Source organism: Chamaea fasciata, unplaced genomic scaffold (assembly GCF_029207755.1).
Source record: "Chamaea fasciata isolate MVZ Bird 193981 ecotype frontalis unplaced genomic scaffold, bChaFas1.0.hap1 SCAF_2, whole genome shotgun sequence".
Lineage (NCBI taxonomy): Eukaryota > Metazoa > Chordata > Aves > Passeriformes > Sylviidae > Chamaea > Chamaea fasciata.
Genome location: NW_027094087.1, coordinates 110,362,083 through 110,381,295, shown reverse-complemented (window position 1 = coordinate 110,381,295; position 19,213 = coordinate 110,362,083). Strand labels below are relative to the sequence as shown.

The window sequence follows — 19,213 nt, the reverse complement described above, 5'->3', positions numbered from 1 at the left end:
TTTTTGTTTCTTGCAAGAAAACAAAAACCATTATTACCATGTTTCCCTTCACTTTAGGATTTTTACCCTTTTCTTGGTGTAGGGCTTCACAAACAGAAAAATCTGAAATTCTTTGGGCTCTTCACCTCTTAGATGGTATTTCTGGAGGGTCTTCAACTTTTTCAGTGTGGATTTTTTTCTAAATCTGCCCTGCCCAGTTATTACCTTGTTACCTTTAACTTTGTAAAAAGCCATGCAAAGGATTTTCTCTTCATTGTTTATATGCACTTATGCTACAGAAAATAAGAACATCTGTTAACTGTGGAAGTGGTGTGTATGATTGATTCATCATCGCAGCTCCTCTAAAGAGTAATTCCTTACGTTTGCTTGGCAAGACAGACTGCCAGACTGTCAGTCTGTTCTCACTCTCTCGGTTGGTTTGTCCGAGTACTTGAGTGACAGTAGCAGGAACTCCAGAATACCTACAAGGATTTACCAAGGTAATTGGATATTCATCTCTCAAGGACAACTTAAAACCAAAATATATCACTACATTCATGATCACAGCTAAAAGCTGTCTAAAGAACTTCTCTAAAATAATGCAGCACTCCAGTCAGCACGGTTTTCTGAAATTTTGTAATATGGACATACAGTAAACAAAAGGTTGCCTGCAGATAATTAAAAATCTTTTATGTTCTACTCACAAAAAAAACAGCAAATTAAGAACACAAACTTGGCAGAACCCTTTAATTAAAAAAAATCAGTCTCTTTGCATATGAGAAAAGTTTTAAACAAGAATATAACAACAGAGAGACACCTCTATCAGATTGAAGACAACCTTCCAGAGCCTGCAAGACTTTCTAAGATTCAGTTTCCCTCGCTGCCCTTTATTTGCCTGGGCAATCACAGGAAGCCTCAAACTTAGCTGAACACTCCAGGTTTTATTAAGCATTTTGACTGTGAGAGATGAACCTTCATGAGTGATTGCAGTCATCTGTTCCTGCATTCTGCTCCCATCACTGAAGCCGTGGCTGCCTCCAGGGGAGATCCTAAAGGAATGATGAGCTCAGCTCCGCCCCAGGAGTGCTCTGCCCCAATTTTGGCTCTCCTGGCTGCCCTCTGGCCGTGATCTCAGCGTTTTTCCACAGGCACGGCACACAGACCATCCCAAGGCATGCATGGGATTCATACAATAGCAGGACGTCACGGTCAGAGCTCCGTGCTGCAGTCCAAGCCTGGTAACTCATCACAGCTGAGATCAAAAGATTAATTGATAATCAGTTTGCATTATTAACAATATAGTAAACAAAACTAACAGGAATGATCAATCCCCCCCTTAACTTTTTATTTTTATTTCCTTACTTTTCCAGGCTAGGGTCATGGGAATGTGTCCTGTTGCAGTCTGACCTGACAGTTACCATTAGTTTTGTTTAATAAGTAAAAGGCAGGTGCTGTGGATCCAGTGCATCTGACCTGGGTGATGTCTTTGGTTGTTACCTGTTTAAACACCTTTCACAGCACACTCAACTTGGTTTTGCTTTTGGTATCAATTAGATTCTTCAGCAAGAACAATTTAAACTCCTGTTAGTTAATGGAGACAACAGACATATCCTTCTCTGCCCCTTTCTCCTCCACTCATACATGGATTGTGGTGGGAATTTATAACTTAAATTTCATTATGATAAATGAATTAAGATTTATGGTTGGACTTGATCTTGTTAAAGCTCTTTTCCAACCAAAATTATTGTGTGTTTCTGAGATAAAGGAGGCTGTTACTGAGTTAGAGCACTACAAAACTGAAAAGCAGAATTTAATGATGTTCACAAACAAGAAAACAATTCTCATAATTAAATTTTGTTAAACCTCGCAACAAGCATTTTACAAAGAAAAGTGACAATGGAAGGTTGAAGACAAGCAATACAAGCAAGCCATCCAAAATCTCACATGGAGATGGCAGGACACACAAGGATGTGTATTTGTTAACATCATAATTACAGGGAGGATTATCTTCATTTTAACACCATAAAATCATGGAATATCCTGAGTTGGAAGGGACCCACAAAAATCATCGAAGTCCAGCTCCTGGCCCATCCACAAGAATCCAACCATGTGCCTGAGAACGTTGTTCAAATGCTCCTTGAGCTCTGTCAGGCTTGGAGCCATGACCACAGCCCTGGGGAGCCTGTTCCAGGGCCCAACCACCCTCTGCCATAAAAAATTTTTCCTGATATCCAAACTAAAGCTCCCCTGACACAACTTCATGGCATTCCCTCGGGTCCTGTCCCTGGTCACCACAGAGATCAGTGCCTGGCCCTGCACTGCTCTTTGTCAGGAAGTCATGGAACTTCCTACTGCATTACCAGTTCAGGTTATGGCCCCACAACAGCCCTTGCCCAGGATCTTGATGGACTTAGAACCCAAATTCTTTCCCAGACTATTCTCTGCCATTTTCCAGCCAACTGAGCCTTGAATAACAGCATGTCCAGTCAGGTTTTTAAAAAGGAATCATCTATTCGCTCCAATACCTTTATTGCCAGGTTATTCTGACTGCATTTACTAGGTTAAACCTGCGGAGAACGTAAGTTTCACTCACAAGTAAGGCCTAGTAGAGATAGCTGGCAGCATGAGTTGCCTTTAGTTTTTATAATTAACCACGCAAGACAGTAAAAAATTCAAGGACGTTTGTGCCAGTTTGGAATTCTGGTCAGCAGCACAAAGAAGCTGCTAGGGTTAGAGTCACACAGGCATTTGAAGATTGGGGGGGGGGATTTTCTCTTCTGCTTTTTGGGCTTTTTGGTTGCTTAATGTGGAGTTTTTTAGTATTTGTAAGGCACATGTGTGCCATGTATGTTCCCTTGCAAGTCGTGACAGTGAACCTGCTTGTCACAGATACAAGGACAGAGGGTGGCTGCATAGCCTGAACTTGTAGCCAAGGCTTATAGAGCAAAGAGAGCAATTTTTCTGTGCAGCCCTTCTGATGTTACAGGAAAACATTTTGTTCCTGAAGAACCTTTAAGGGTGAAGCCAAAATGTGTCCTGAGTTTAAATTGTCTACCTCTCCTTGGAAAATCTGACAGAATCTGCCATGAATAGCTTGAAGGAGGCATCAGTGTGCATGAGATTTGAATGGGCTTGGGGAATTTTACACATCACAATGGGGCTGGTAAAAGCTCTCCCACTTATTCTTGGTCTCTGGAGCCACGAGGTTTGCTGTCTCTGCACAGGGTATGGATTTTGCTGGGAGCAAGAACAATCCTGATGGCATTTTCTATGTGGGCATCGAGCCAATTCCCCAGGCAGTGCCTGCAGACCCAGGGCAGACACCGGGCTCATTCATAGCACCCAGGAGCAGGCTGGGCTGAGCACCACGGCTGGGAGCACCACTGCATCCTACACAACTGGAACCCACTGGGAAATGTCTTGTGTTGAGCAAGGGGTGCATCCTGATCCCAGAACAGAGAGCCCAAAACCTGCCTAAAGGGCTTTCCCTGGGTATTTCCTAAACTCCTTCCTTGCCACTTGACACACCGCCCTGACTTGGCAAGAGGGGTGCAAAAGGAGGCAAACAGAAGTTGCATGTAGGAACACAACGCAGCTTTTAATGTTAATCTTCTAAAAGTGCTAATTATATAAACCTCCCTGTTCTGAAAGGAAATTAATCTAATTGTTTGTACAGACACGGGGAAAGTCATCTGAGAAGTGCTGCTATTTTTAACTGATCATAGTTTAAAATAGGGAAGCCAAATATTAAGAATTCGAGCAACAAAAGGTACAAAAATAGCCAGGCTCACACAACCTGAGCAAAACTTTCTGCTCACCTCCCATACCTTACTGGCATCTGAATGGGAAAAGTCAACAAACACTTTGTTACTGATTGGGAAGTGAATACCAAACCCACAAATTTAATCCAAGATGCACAGTGTTTGTCAAAACAAATCATAAGAGACAAATCTGTGTTCCATACAGGAACGTATCAGTTGAAAATCTTCAAGAAAGCAATATATTACTAGTTCTGTCTGGCAGGCTGTCACCTGCTTATCACAATAGCAAATGTTTGTAATAAAAACAATTTAATAAGCAAACAACCACTTTATGCACTAACCTCAAGTTTTATATGCTAATTTCAGTTTCAGAGTGGACTAAAGAAGGATCTTTTTGTGGAAGATACATTTTCCCCTTTTTTGGTATGTCTGTAAAGGCTGGTGTAATTAAGGGGCTTAATTAAAATCCCAAATGCTTACTCCATAAAAATAGCTTTATGACATGGGGAAAAGTGGATTTTTTTTCCATTATAATTGCCTGTCTTGTGTATTGGCAGTGTAAGAGTCCAAGTGAGAGGCTGTAAACACTTTTATATAATTTGTTTTCAATTTTATTGTTTATAAATTATGTTCATTGATGCTTTCTTGTTCATATTGCGACAACACTCCTGAAGCTGCATTTACTGTGTCAGCCACCTCTATGTTATGGCTGCACACAATTTAAAAAAAGTAATAAAATAGAATTATATGTTTTTAAGCCCATTGAAACCCCACCAACGCATTGAAGGAGAGAGTAGACCAGGGCTCAAATTTAATTTTTTCCAATGTTTCACAGCTCACATTGGCTTTCACCTTTGTACTTTGAGGGGCCTTGTGTTTGTTTTTTCTGGTTATTAATTTTTATGGGGCTCGTGGCACGTAGCTGCTGTCCAGCCATGCCTGCAGCTGCTGCTCTGTTCCTCACGCACAGCTGGAGATATTGGGAAGATTTGGGGGTTTTCTTACCCCCATCACTGGGATCAGTGACCCCCTCATGGCACAGGCTTGAATATTGTGTGTGGATTTGGGCAACACAACACAAGAAAGACACTGAACTATTGGAAAGAGTCCAAAAGAGGGCAACGAAGATGGTGAAGGGCCTTGAGGGGAAGCCGTGCGAGGAGCGGCTGAGGGCACTTGGTCCGTCCAGCCTGGAGGAGACTGAGGACAGACCTCAGTTACAGCGTCCCTGTGAGGGGAAGAGCAGGGACAGGCACTGATCTCTGCTCTCTGGTGACAGTGACAGAAGCCGAGGGAATGGCCTCAAGTTGTGTCAGGGCACGTTTAGGCTGGATATTAGAAAAGCGTTGCTCCCCCAGAGGGTGGCTGGGCACTGGAAGGGCTCCCCAGGACAGTGGTCACAGCACCAGCCTGACGGAGGTCAAGGAGCGTTTGGATAACTCTCAGGCACGTGGTGAGATTCTTGCGGTACCCTGCGCAGGTCACGGAGATAGATTCGACGACCCTCGCGGGTCCCATCCAGGCCAGGACATCGCCCGATTCCCAAAGACGGACCCCCGCCCCGTCCCCTCAGGTCTCCCCCAGGGGCGCTCCGGGGGGGAAGCGGGGTCGGGAGGCGCATGCGCGGAACGGCCGCGAGGGGGCGGCACGGCGGCGGGGCGGGGCGCCAGCGGCCGCTGGGGGCGCAGCGGGGCGGGCGCGCGCCGCCTCAGCACCGGCCAACATGGCGGCGCGGCGGCCCCGCTCCGCCTCAGGTCAGTGCTGGCCCCTTCCTGACGGGAGCGGGGAGGAGGCGGCGCGGCGGGCGCCCTTCCTCCTCTCGGGGGCGGCGGGCAGCCCCCTCCTGCTGCCCGCGCTGCGTCCCGGGGGCGGGGAGGGATGGCCCGGGCTCTGCGCCTCCCCAGTCCGTTCGTGTCCCCCCTCCACCGCGCGGCCCGGCGCATCGGCCCCGGCACCCGCGGCATCACCCTGGCTAAAGCTCCTTGTGGGGATTTAACCACAGAAACCCCCTCGAGGCGGGCCCGCAGACAGAATGAGTGCTGGCCGAGCCCTCCCGGAGCGCGGGGCCGCGCAGCCGGGGATGCTGGGGGGATGCGGGACGGGAACCGGGAGCCTCCAGCCCCCATGGCCGCCGCATCCTTCACCGTGCGGGGCTTTCAGGGCATCGCTGTGGCCTCGTCCTGCGGCGCCTCCCGGCACTGGCACCGTTCGATGTGCTCGGGCGATGTACAGGACATCATTTGCCGCATGCGGGGAGTGTTTTTCATCAGTAGAAAACGCTCTGGCAGTGTTAATCTGCCACAGAGCGTGTTATACTTGTGTACACGAGTTTTGGTTTAAATAATAATAATAATTTAAGGGCAGGATTAATATAACTGTTCATGACAGTGTTTTAATATTCTCCGTCTAAAGAAGTTAAACAGATTGTCATCAACAGCTCAAAGAAAGAACATTCAATAACCACTTCTTAGCATCATGGATCTTGCTATTTATTTTTTAGTACTCAGGAACACTTATGTGGCAATAAAGGGAAATAATGCACATCTACATGTGTACTTCTTGCAGTCTTTGAAGTTTTTCCCCATACTGGTAGTACAAGTTAAAAAGTTGTCAAAATTCTAATAAAATGTTTATATCTGCAGCCTTACTTTATACCTCTAGGTAGTAATTTAACTGCTTTGCTTTTCTGGAGTGTCCCACCAGCATTGCTGAATTTAGGTACAAACTCAAATGTGTTTAACCAAGGTGAACTTCAGTTCGTGTGTGTATGTCACAGAATGTGATACACTTTCAAAATACTTTTCTTTAAACATCTAGACCCATCTCTTTCATCTGATGTCCGAGTGTACACAGTGTTGAGGATCTCTTAACTTGAAGTTGTAGGATGAATATTTTGAAAACACTGACAGAATTGTCCTGCAAACATGGAACTTTATTGAAGTCCCAGTGTGGTCTGTTTCACTTGTGAAAAAGGAACAGAAGTGGCTTCCTGGCTTTGTGGCAAATGTTGATGTCCGCTCCTCTGAGGAGAGCGCTGGGCCAGAAGTTCTTCATCTTTCCAAGTGTTGGTCTGTCCCTTTGGTTTCTGTTTTTGTTGAGTTTTTTTGGTTTGTGTTGAAGAACTGGTTGTTTCATCTGGTGCCTCTTGGTTCCTGTACTTGAACAGGTAGGGGATTCTTGTTCACCTTTGAGGTGCAAGTCATGGATTATAATTTATAGATTATACCACCCCTGTAGCCTTCTACCCCTTACCTTGCTGATGGCACAGAACCCCAAAATCCTTTCTGCTGTGAGCTGCTGGATTACAAGAACCTTGTACACTACAACTTAAACCACTAGATTACCCAATTAATGCCCAGACTGGACGTGGGGCTTTCACATAAATTGTTAATTTACTGTAAAGCTGAGAAGATAACTTTGTTTAAACTGCTTTTTTCTTTTCCAGAGCACGACAGCGATGACGACTCCTACGAGGTGCTGGATCTGACAGAGTACGCGCGACGGCACCACTGGTGGAACCGCCTGTTTGGCCGCAACTCAGGACCAATTGTAGAAAAATACTCTGTAGCCACACAGATTGTGATGGGAGGTGTGACTGGCTGGTGAGGGAGCTTCCCTTTCCATAACTGACCTTTTTGCTCTGTTAGAAGATCCATTTCCAAGGGTATTTGAAGCAGATTAATCTGTATTTAATGGGATTTCCTTTAGCGCTGATCAAGATTATTCATGTGTGAACTATTTGAGCTTGTTAGTCTGACTCATCGTTATGGAGTGGTTTTTAATAGTGGTGAAACACCAGTTATCCAAGGGAACTCATACTAGTTACTGTGGGAAGGATTTGGGAAAATGTCAGGGCTCTGAAATTACAAGAAATAAATGGAAAATTACTGCGTATAGATTTTATTTGTATGGAAAAGCTTTTTCCTGACTAGTCCAGATTTAGAAGCTTAGTTATATTATGGCTGAGACATATTTTACAGGTAAAAAAAAATGAAAGAGAAAAAAAAAGATGGCAAAATATACTTTTAATTAAGAGCCCCATTTCATGGAGACTTTTTTCCTCTAAATAGAGCTGCAGCCATGTTGAGCAAATTCAGTTTGCTCTGATGTTAACTGAAGAGAGATACCATAGCCTAGTTACACTAGAATAATTCATGGTGAAAGCTAGACAGTGAAGATGAGAACTTAAACTGGAAAATGTGGTCACAGCCTGAGCAGCTGTGTCAAGGTGTTTGTTATTTGTCAGGTATTTGAATGGTATTTGTCTATTCCAGTGCACAGAAAAACTGTAAATTCATTGAAAAACACCATTACAGTAGCACAGTGACTTTTAAAGAGGGACTGTGCATGAATTGGAAGATGAAATAGACTAAAAATGAAATTGTTGTACCCAGGCTCAGCTCTCTGGAGTGGAGTTTAGCTCTCAGTCTGAGGTTTTTTTATTTGCTTCTGTAGCCTTAAAATTATTTTTAAAAGTTATATGTGTACATGTAAACTCAGAAGTTTCTGGGGAATAGTTCATGTGGCATCCAGAAAAACTGGCTTATTGAATGATCTGGAAAATGCACATTTCTGTATGTGTAGATGCACATCTCTCTGGGAGCCTACTTATGTATATAAATAAGAATTCACTATTGATATGCAGGGGGAAAAAATTCCCCTCTGTGTGTGGGCCAGTGTTTAGACACACTGGAATTGCCCAGGGAAGCTGTGGAAACTCTGTCTGAGTCAGGGCTCTTGGCAGCCTAATCCAGCTGTGAGATTGGATTGGGCTCTGCAGCAATTTTGGGAAGGAGACTGGCTCAGGTGACCTCCAGAGGCCCTTCTTGCCTTATCACTGTTGCGTGATATCAATATCTGTGCCGTTCTCCATTTGATGAGGGAGAACAAGGTGATTTTCTGGTTGCCTTGGTCCATTACAAACAGACTGACATCACGTCCCAGCAGAGTGGCCTCGCTGAGTTCAGTCCTTGTGGTGGGGACGTGCTGCTTTTTACTGAGATCTCCCAGTTCTGAGTAGTGTAGTTAATATAAATTATGGTATCATGCATTTACATTCCACTTGGGAACAGTTATAGAAGCACTGTTACATAATTATGCTGTGCTTTATTAACGTGCTACATTTAATAGCAGTAAGATCTAGAGATCTCAAGCTTTCTTAAAAGGGGCCACCAGACAGCCAGGAACAAGCAGCCATTACTCACACTGCCTTGTTTTAGACCCTGTTAATTTAATATTGCTTGCATTAAATAACCTTGATTTTTAAATTCATAAATATGAAATGATACATTTGCTTTTTTTAAAATGAAATAATGATAATTGTTGCAGTCAGGAATTGTGCAGTGTGGCATTATTCAGCAAAAAACTTCATTGGACTGGGTTTGTTTGTTTGTTTGTTTTGTTCCCCCAAGGTGTGCGGGATTTTTGTTCCAGAAAGTCGGCAAGCTTGCAGCAACTGCAGTGGGTGGTGGCTTTCTTCTGCTTCAAGTATGTAGCATTTCATGCTTTATAAGTTGGCAAAGTGTTATTTACTAAACAACAGGAAAAACACAGCTGTTGGGTAACATTTAATTTAGGAAGGCTTCTTATCTACGTCATCTTTTTAGTCTTATCAGTCAAAGCCTTACATTTGAGCTGGAATATTGTGTACAAATGTACAAAAGAGACATTTCTAAAAATCAGTGGTAAATCAGAATCTACTCTGTCCTGTAAAATAGTTTGTTGTAAGGCAAGAGAACTTCTGTGCAGAAGCTGAGGTACTGTGCATGGTTCCATGTTGCCAGATGAGAGGAACTGCCTGTAAACCTATGGTTAGGGAGAATTTAAAATCTGTTTGTTTTACATTGGTTTGAGAATTTTATCAGAACTTTAGGCTGCTTTGGAAGGTTTGTTCTGATCCCAGTATGAGCCGTGGTTTTCTGTTTTCTCCCCTTGCAGTGTTCTATTTCTTGAACCTCTAAAGCCTGGCTGAATTTTGACAGCTTCATTGCATTCCTCTCTGTGCTGGCTTTCGGGTTCAGAAGTTTTTAATTATGTTATCTGGCATGATCATTTGCATTTTTCATCAGATACTGTGATTAGGGGAGGATATATTTCCAAGAAATCTTTAAATTAGATGAAACTTTAGGTGAAAGAGAATTTCCTGTGTCCTTCTGTAAGATGCCAGGATTTTACTGGCATTTTTCATATCTTAACACCTGTGAGTATTTTCTCTCATGAATGTCATGGTGTCTTATGAGTATCTTCTCATTTTTCCTCAGATTGTTCCAGGGGGATGTAGATTGGTGCCTACTTGGGCTCAATGATACACAATTTCCTGAGAGGGGAGGTTAAACATATATTAATTCTTTGGAGGTTTTCTGAAAGGCGTATCCTGCTTTTATTTCTTTTGACTGTAGTGGCTGGTGCAGTCCAGCACTGCTCAGGAAGGGTGGGGTAGTAACTGCTGCTGTGTAATGCATTGAAATGTCACTGCTGTGTGAGGTACACACACTAATAATGCTAATAATAATGTAATAATAACATCATCATGATCACTACTGCTTTGGGGGCTACTCTGATTTTTGTCCTCTTCCCATGTTCTGTATGCCATTGGTTTTAATTCTTTTAATGACAATTCTTTAATCAATATGACTGAAGAGCTGCCAGAGCAGAGTGCTGGGTGCCTTCCTCAGTGCTCCTGGCTACAGGAAGCTGAGAAGTTAAAGCTGAGACCTGTAGACAAAGGAGAATGGAAATTGAATAAAACACATCACTTGTGCAGGATTTTTGCCTGTTGAGCTGTGAAGTTTGGGGATCTTTCCTGTGCATGCAATAGTTTTTGCCACGTGGTTGAGCGTCTGATTTCTTGGTTGATCTCATTTACACTGAATCCAAAAAGGAATATTATCCAAGGGGAAATATGAGTTAAGTATTTTGATTGGATTGTCTGTATCTTAAGCAAGATCAGATTCTCTTGAAAGGAAATGAAGTAAATGCCTTGGTCTCTCTTTTAATTCAAAACATTTTGCATTTTAAGGCTGAGTCATAAATTCTATGGTGTAATTACGTTTCTGTAGTCTTTAATTTTTTCATTTAAAGATCACACATCCTGATTCTATGAATACGTGTTCAGTGCTTCCCCTGAGTGGGCAGAAGAGTATTTCAGCACATTACTAGAAAGTTCCTTTTTATCTGTAAATTTCTCTGAAGTTACAGATTTCATTTCAACTACTGATTGCAATATTGACATTCTAATTCCATGCTGGAACAAGAATAATAAGTACAGAAGGCAAGATTCTTGGCTAAAGCCTGTTCAGTGAAACATTTCAGTCTTAAAATTTAAAAAATACCTTTTTTTTTCTTCAGTGGGTGATGACTTCATCTCAAGAAATGTACTAGGAAACTGAAAGCAATACATTTTTCAGTGTCAGTTTGTACAGGAAGCAAAAGATTTTTTCATGTTTTTGTAAGTAATGTAGAACTTCAGTCTTAATACAGATTATATGAAAAATAGTTGAAGAAAAAGAATAAAAATTACATGAAATTTGCACAGCTTTTTAAAATCACGATTTGTTATCACATCTTTGCAGTGAATATTTCCACACCTTAATTTGGTTAATTATTATTTGATTATTAACTATGCTTTTTTGTTGTGAAATAGATGTAGTTCTTCAAATATGCTGGTATAAGAGCAATATCCACGCCCTGTATTAAGGAAAATATAATGCATTTCTCATAACCTGTCTAACTTCTCGTTTATACAGATTTTGGGAAAATCCTGAAGAGTAGAGAAGTACAAACTTGTGTACCCTTGGTTCTGCTGTAATGGATTGGTTAAAAAGAATTGTTCTTAATGAGCACCTAATATCTCTCTATTTTTAAAATCCTGTATCCTCAAGAGCAGTTTCATTGTTTTTTTGCTCTGCAGTGAGCATACAAATTACAGGTTTTTCTGTTCTGTGTTGTCTATTATTTAATAATGAAATTGGATTTTTATTCACTTATTTGTGCTTTCACTAATACATTTTTCCTCAGCCCATTAGTGTGCCATTGATGAATTAAATTGAATTCTTCATTAAATTATGTTCTAATTTAGGAAAGGTAAATATATGAAAACAACACTAGAGACAGAATAAACTCCAAGACATCCTTGGCTTTATCTTGTGCAGGGTTTTGTTGATAGTGCACCATGATGATCATGGAATCACAGCATGGGCTGGGTTGGAAGGGGCCTTAAGGAGCCTGTAATTCCATCCCAGGGAAGTTCCCAGGGAGGGACCAGCCTGCTTCTGGGGCTGGGGCTTAGTGAGGAACAATTGGATTCAATTTTGTGTTGGATATCCCACTTCACAGCTGATGTGTGCACACTTAGAGGGAGTATGCAGTGGAAGAGCCAAAGCAATGGGACTTGGGAGTTGGAAATGCCAAGGTTCTGGCATTTCATGGAGGGACAGGGTGTCTGTGCCTCTGTGACCTGCAGGACTGGCAGTGGGGCAGCAGAGCTGTGTGAGATGGTGGCTGTGGGCACATCCTCTGCAGTTCAGCTCTTAACAGAGTGTTCTGTCACTTCTCAGCCCCTCCTTGTCAGTGTGTGTTGGGCTTAGAGACTTGTCAGATCTGTTGTGGAAATTGGGGGTTGTTCCCTTCCTGAACAGCAGAAAACACCGCAAAGTGCCTGTGGATTTGTGCGCTGCAGCTGAGCTCACCTGTGCCTTCTGGCCTTGCTTGGGCTCTTTTAGTGTGAGAGATTTTGCCTTGAGGAAATTAAAACTCTTTTGTCTCATTTTGCTGTACAGATTTTTTTGCTCCAAAACATTTTTCTGCTCATTATTTGTGTTAATGTTGCACAATATCAAAGTACCTGTGTGCCTCTCCAGTATCAGCCCCAAAATGAGGTCTGCCCTTGAAGATTCTGTTTTCCTGATTAATGTCAAGAAAAAGAACACATTTTTCGTGTTTCTGCACTGATGTGTTTCTTCAATTGCCTTTTTGAAAAAAATCTGTTATTTTTTCAACATTTCTGTAAGGTCTTGAACAAATAATGAGCTATGAGGTAGATAAGTATATAATGTATCTATTATTCCATTATCATATATAGAGAGATTTCTATATAACCCAAAATCCACCCTCCCCATAGGTATCTTTAATAATATATGCAATTAATATGTACAGACCTATATGACTCCTTAATATATCCAAGTATGGATATGATAATGGGATACTGTTATTTTATTTGGTTATCATAAGGCCTGAGTTTAAAAATTACTAAATTTTGAGAATTTGCATTTATGTAAATTTACTATTGTAAGCAAGTAGTTTTTTTGTGATACATTGGATTCTGAAAAATGAAGTTTTTAGCATTTGAGTTCAGGGGTATTATTTCTGCACTTATATATGAAATTATGTAATTAGTGGGGTTGCAGCCAAAGTAGATATGACAGAGGCTCTATCACTGCCAAAGTATAGGATTTTTTTTTCTTCTCAGTTAAAAAATTTATATTCAAAACATTACCCTCTGTTGCTTATTTTATAAACACTCAAAAAGTAGAATTTGGAATCTCTTGTTTCAGGGCTACAGAGTTCAGGGAGAAAAGATGTCTGGTTTTGATACAAGTGTAAGCTCTGCAGTAGTGACAAACAGATCTTAATTAAAAACTTGTGCCTCATCTTTGTGCTGTCTGGATAACTGAGCTAATTAAAGTTGTTTTAATGAAATGTTTCTTCTAAGATCCATTTGCATTTTACAAGCAAGCAGATACATTAGCATTTCTTACATTGTGTTGTGCAGAGCAGATCAGTCACATTTAATTTCCAGCTGTATGAGTGAGAAGGCACCAATTCAATGCTGGGGCCTTTTTGAAATTCTTGTGGTTATGTTAAATTCATAAAATAACAATTGCCACCATGTGCAGCTATTTTTCTTTTCCTGGTATGTACAACCAGTACAGCTTTCAAACTGGTTTCCTGCTTTCACACTGTACAGACAGCCCTTAATGAGCTGTGCCTGCCTGGCACTAGTGCCCATGTGAATAAGTGATTTTATAGTAGACAGGCAAAGTCAATTAATTTGTTATTAATTACACTCTGAGGCATGAAGTGAAAGAGTTTAAAATGTAGAAAGTTCATTTTGCATTTGTCCAGTGAATTGGGTTTATTTTAATTACGCCAAGATGAAAACTGAAGTTGACTTCCTTGCAGAGGTGGTTTTCTAGAAGCCTTGTTTTGAACTCAAACAAAATCTGTCTGACACTTGTTTAATTTTCTTTTCTGGATTATGAAATCCTCAGTTTGCGGTGAAATAGGTTGCTTAGTTACTGTGGCAGCTGAAGTACAAGCTAGATGGTCTAATTTCAGTTATTTGGTGGAAAGATCCACGTGAAAGTCAAACTTCAGAGCCTGTAAGTGATGTGAAACTAAACCTAACAAATCATGTATTTAGGTTAAACCTAATAAATTGTATATTTAATGACCTGTTCCACAAAAGTTCATTATCTGTGACTTACGTTTGCCAATTGCACAGCTTGCATAGAAAGCTGTTGGGTAAATTGGGTGGATTTCCACCCACATGTGACCTTAAAAAGTACCTGAGAAATCCCACTCTTCACAAAGAGTTTCTGTATAACAATCATTTCCATCTAAGTTTAGTGGTTTATATCTATTTATCCTAATAGTTGGAATAAGCAGTAATCCTTTATTTTGATTTTTTAAATCTTTTTTTTCCCCCAAATAATGAGTTGTTTAACTGTTCTCTAGAACATGCAGCAATCAAGTATTAGTAACAGAAATAAGGCAGAGGTTTGGAATGATGGTTAGACATGCCAAAAAATTTGAAAGTTTTTGTCTAAATTGGTATGAACCACTCTTCTCAAACTTACTCATTTTTCTGACTTTACAGAACTTGTGGTGTTATCAGGCTGTGTTATTTTTCTGCTTAATGATTTTGTTTTGTAAGAAGTGTGAGAATTCTCTTGTAATGAGTACCTTTCTTTTGTTGGGCAGTTTAAATTGTGTAGGATAAAATAAAAGAATTTTCAGTATTTCTAATGATGATTTTGATTAGCCCCGGATACTCTGTCACAAATCAGAATTCTACAATTCTGAAAGAAGCTGAAACAAAAGAGTTTTTTCATTATTGTTCTATGAATGTGTTTTTCTTACAAGTAAAGTTACAGTAAATGCTGAAGGAAAAACATTGCAAAGCTTTTATAACTAAAAAAGAATGGATAAAATTAACAAGAGTCTGCTGAACTTTGCCATTGCTTGTTCTTATTTGAACTGCTGTTACTGAGGAAAGGTTTGAAGCAGAGAAGCTGCTGAAATTGGAACAATGTCTTTTCCTGTATCTGCAATAAGTAAAAATAAGAAAAGCTATTTTATAGGCCCCAAGACAATGTATTTTGACTCATGAAATGTGAATTGCAGCTGTGCTAACTGCCTTTATTTCCCTAGATTGCTAGTCATAGTGGATATGTACAAGTTGACTGGAAGAGAGTTGAAAAAGATGTAAACAAAGCAAAAAAACAGTTAAAAAAACGTGCAAACAAGGCAGCTCCCGAAATCAACACTCTGATTGAAGAGGTGAGTCTGAGGTGATAAAGTCCTTTTTACCAGTCAGGTTTTCTTACCTTCCACTGCAGGTGATAATGAGTTGAAAATGCAGATGTAAAACTGGAACGCATCAAAAATAGTTTGGCTTTATAATTTATTAAAAGTTACCAGATTGTGCTGTCTTTTATTCATTCAGCTTCCTGGTTTGGTCACTGGTACAAATGACACACAAGACTTGTTCTTGGCAGGTGACAAAGCCAGTAAGGTCATGACATGGTAAAAAGTTCAAGATGGTGTGGGTAAAACATGGAAACTTCAAAGACAAAACCCAAATCTTCTCAGACTGCTGATAATAAAATTACTTGTCTGGACAGGAATGACTTTTCTGCAGAAAAGCTGTAGCTACTTTGTAACAGGAGTTATGATTTTATCTCCTTTTCATACATTTTGGAGAATATCTGTCTGCAGAATCTGCCAGTTGCCTACTATGTTGAGAAGAGGTAGCAGTGATACTGATCAGTGTCACTGGGGCTGTTTCACCCTGTCATTTGAAGACCTCCATTTAATCAATTTTGTAGTTGTTTGGGGTTTTTAAAAGCCTGTTTTTAACATCTTTTCACATTCCATTGGTGCCATCTAAGTTTCATTCTGAATAACTGAGAATCCTGACTGGGAATGTGCTGCAGACAGTGAAACAGCAGCCACACTGGTAATTAATGAGTTTTGCCATCTCAGGTTTAACCTGTATGGAGTTGCATACAGATTGATAAAAATTACCTTAAATTTTAATGTGAATATGAACTGAAAGTTCGAGAGTGAGGGTTTTCTTGCCTCTTCTGTACCTCAAATAGCTTAACCTCTCCTTCTCCATTGCTCTGTAGAAATGGGTGGGACAGGATGGGGTTTTTGGTTTTCTTTTGGTTTTTCCTCTCAGATTATATGACTTTCTTGTAACTATGTGTTAGTTGCCAATGTGAAGTGTTTGAAGCAGAGGATTTATGAAATGGCACATTTGATGAAAGGTGTTCTACTCTGTGCTGCTGCTTCATGAAATACTCTACACCCATGTCATCATACATAAGTGTTTTTTTTCTAGGATTAAGTTGTTAAGAAACTGGCTCATAATGGAGTGTATTTCTTTTCCAATGATCTTCCAAAAAGCAGTGTTTTTTAAAATAATTATCATGTGGTTGCAATTGAAGTCATGGTGGTGCTCATGCTTTTTTTGACAAGGTAGTTTGTAAAACATGTCTTGTTTTGATCAAAACAAGACTGGTATTGGCATGAAATTGCTGCAACAATTTCTCTGTATTTTGACTTTTAAAAGGCTCAGTGTATTTTGAATATATTGTTAAAGACAGCTGAGAGTCAGTTTGCACTGCATTGGTGCCACCTATTTTTATGTGGTTTTAGACACATTGCTTCCTCCTGCACCCTTCTCCACAAGTTTAGTGCTCTTGTTCCAGGAAGTTATGGTAAGTATTAAAAAAACAAAGTCAGACACAATTAACTTTCTGAATATCATTTTTCTTCTCAGTCAACAGAATTTATCAAACAGAATATCGTGGTGTCCAGTGGGTTTGTTGGAGGCTTTTTGTTGGGGCTGGCGTCGTAAAGACCCGGACATCTCTTCGTCGTGGGATCCTGGATGTGTCTGCAAGCAGTGTGGGTCACTGGGCCTGCCAGAGCAAGACAAGTGGACTAGCTAGATGACTTGGGAGCTTTTCATTTCAGGCTTTTGCCTCTTGAAGCTTGGCAAAACTAGGATTTGCTGAAAAACTCTGCAGTGTGCTCATTAAAGCATTTCTGGGCAAAACTGGTTCATCCTCATCATGACTCTTTTTATCTATGGCCTTTCAAGATCTAGCATTTTTTAAAATGTTATTCTTGGAATATAGCTGTGTAACCATACTATAAGAATGAAAGCTCCATTTTTATGTTTTCAGTTAAATACTGTTTATTTAAAAAATATTTTTCTTCATGCTGTAGTAGGTAGTATCAATGACTACATACTGTATATGATATTGTAGTTGCAGCCTCCTGGCTGTCCATCTTCTTTAGAAGTCACTGCAATAATGATCAGTCTGTAATACCTTTTTACAGAGTATTAAATAACAGAGAACCATGAGCTTATTAAAGGTGAAAATTAACTTTGACTCTGGCCTTTGTGTACATAAAAAATAAGAAAGTCTCTCAATTATTGCCTGCAGGGACCTGGTGCCAGTGTTTGCCCAGACAGGTTTTTAAGGTGGTTTAAGTGATTTGTTACCAAGTTATTCTAAGGAAGCTGAGAATCCAAACACTCAATGCATTTTCTGCATTTCAAACTTGTGAACCATTCAGAAATTTCAGCCCAAGGAAGAGTTTGCTCTGCCCTGTTTTCTCTGGTTTTTACTGTAGCAGCAGATGAATGTGAACTGCAGTCTCTCCCACCAGGGTTCTCTTGGGTTCCTGCTCCCTTCTCTGAACAGCAATAGTGGTTCAGTAGCATCAGATGGATGGATGGGTGTGAGCTTGGGATGCAAAGGACATGGAATGTTGGACAAATTAACCTTCTAAATATTTAGATTTATGCGTCCCTGGGCTCCAGAGGTTTGTATTGCATGTTGGCCTCATGTTTGTGGTGTGCTTGTGGCCAAGGTGAGTAAGGTATGAAGCGTGTCCTGCATACCTCTGAGCTTTAAGGGTTTCATCAAGCCTGGTTAAGACTTGGGAAAATAAATCTTAGCACACACACCCCCCCAAACCAAACCCCCAAACCCAAGGTATGTGAATGGCCATGGATCCGAAATATTTTGTTTCAAAGTGATTATCTGAAGTTATATAGCTCAGTTGTAGTTTATTGAAAATGGAAAGCCCACAGAGGAATGTGTCTGCTGGGTTATCTGGGATTTAGAGTAAAACAAAGATGAAAATGTTAAAATGTGAAAGCCTTTGCCATGATGTTCAGCCCAAAGAATAATGGGAAGGTAACCAACCAGTCAGCTTTTTTCTGCTGATGAAGCTCATGGAGTTTTTGGCATGTCCAGAGGGTACTGAAGCCAACTGACATGAGTCATTCACCCTGACTGGAATGAACTGGGTATCCTGAAGGGCTTTGGGGGTGATGTGATCACCTCAGTACCATGAACCTGTAAATGTGCATTTTTGGGGTGTAAATTTTGTGTAAATGTGCATTTTTTTGAAAGGAGCATCCTTTAGTGAGCTTGTTAAAAAGGCTGCTCATGTGACCAAAGAATTTACTTGTTACAAGTAGAGTTAAAACCAGAAGTATTAGTAGGATGCAGGAATGATTTCTGCAGAGGAAAGTTGCTTTCTGCTATTCTGTTGCCATCATCTGAGATTTTCAGTCAATGGGATCAAGAATTGATTGAAATCCATTTGAGGCTTCTACAGTTTTATTTTTTGAGTTAGATTTTATTTATTTTTTTAAGTCTTTGGAATAAGAGATGTGATGTTGTACATGTAAAACTATGAGGGACTAAAAAGGCAAGGAAAAATGTTACTGAAAAGGTGAACCCTGGTGGTTTGTACTGGGATTGGCTTCATGTCCTGGCCTCCCAACTGGAAAAGGGGAACGGCTGCTGGCACAGCAGGATTTGCTGAGGCAGAGGGGATGCTGCCAGCAACTCCAGCTCCAGCTGGCAAGGTGAAGTGGGGATGGAGTGGCAGCTGTGGTAAAAGGCCAAGGTAAGTGCAGCTTTTCTTGCAAATACCTGAGATTTTTTTATGTGCCAGCTCAGACCAGTCTCATCTATATGAGGGAATGATCTGTGAATGTACAGTGAAAAAATGGATGTTGATGGTTTGGGAACAGAATGGAGTGTGACAGGAATATTGGGTTTCTGGGGGTAAAGTCTTCTCTGGGATCATTTCAGTGTTACCGTTGGCCTCTGACAAGAAATAATCCAGGCTAAGAAGATTCAGAGGAGAAAGGCTGGTGA

General features: G+C 40.7%; 1 protein-coding gene across 1 annotated transcript; it reads left to right on the top strand.

Annotated features, from left to right (window-relative positions):
• The first annotated feature begins 5,418 nt into the window (after positions 1-5,418).
• Positions 5,419-17,425, top strand: FUNDC1 (FUN14 domain containing 1). The gene is made up of 5 exons (XM_066177057.1): positions 5,419-5,494; positions 7,186-7,342; positions 9,152-9,227; positions 15,171-15,299; positions 16,807-17,425. The coding sequence occupies exons 1-5, from the start codon at positions 5,464-5,466 to the stop codon at positions 16,882-16,884; spliced, it is 471 nt and encodes a 156-aa protein (XP_066033154.1). The 5' UTR covers positions 5,419-5,463; the 3' UTR covers positions 16,885-17,425.
• Positions 17,426-19,213: the final 1,788 nt, after the last annotated feature.

Coding starts and splice junctions, on each gene's coding strand:
- FUNDC1 (XM_066177057.1), top strand. CDS start 5,464: ATGGCGGCGCGGCGGCCCCGCTCCGCCTCAG. Junction 5,495..7,185: donor GCGGCCCCGCTCCGCCTCAG/GTCAGTGCTGGC, acceptor TTTCTTTTCCAG/AGCACGACAGCGATGACGAC. Junction 9,228..15,170: donor GTGGCTTTCTTCTGCTTCAA/GTATGTAGCATT, acceptor TTATTTCCCTAG/ATTGCTAGTCATAGTGGATA.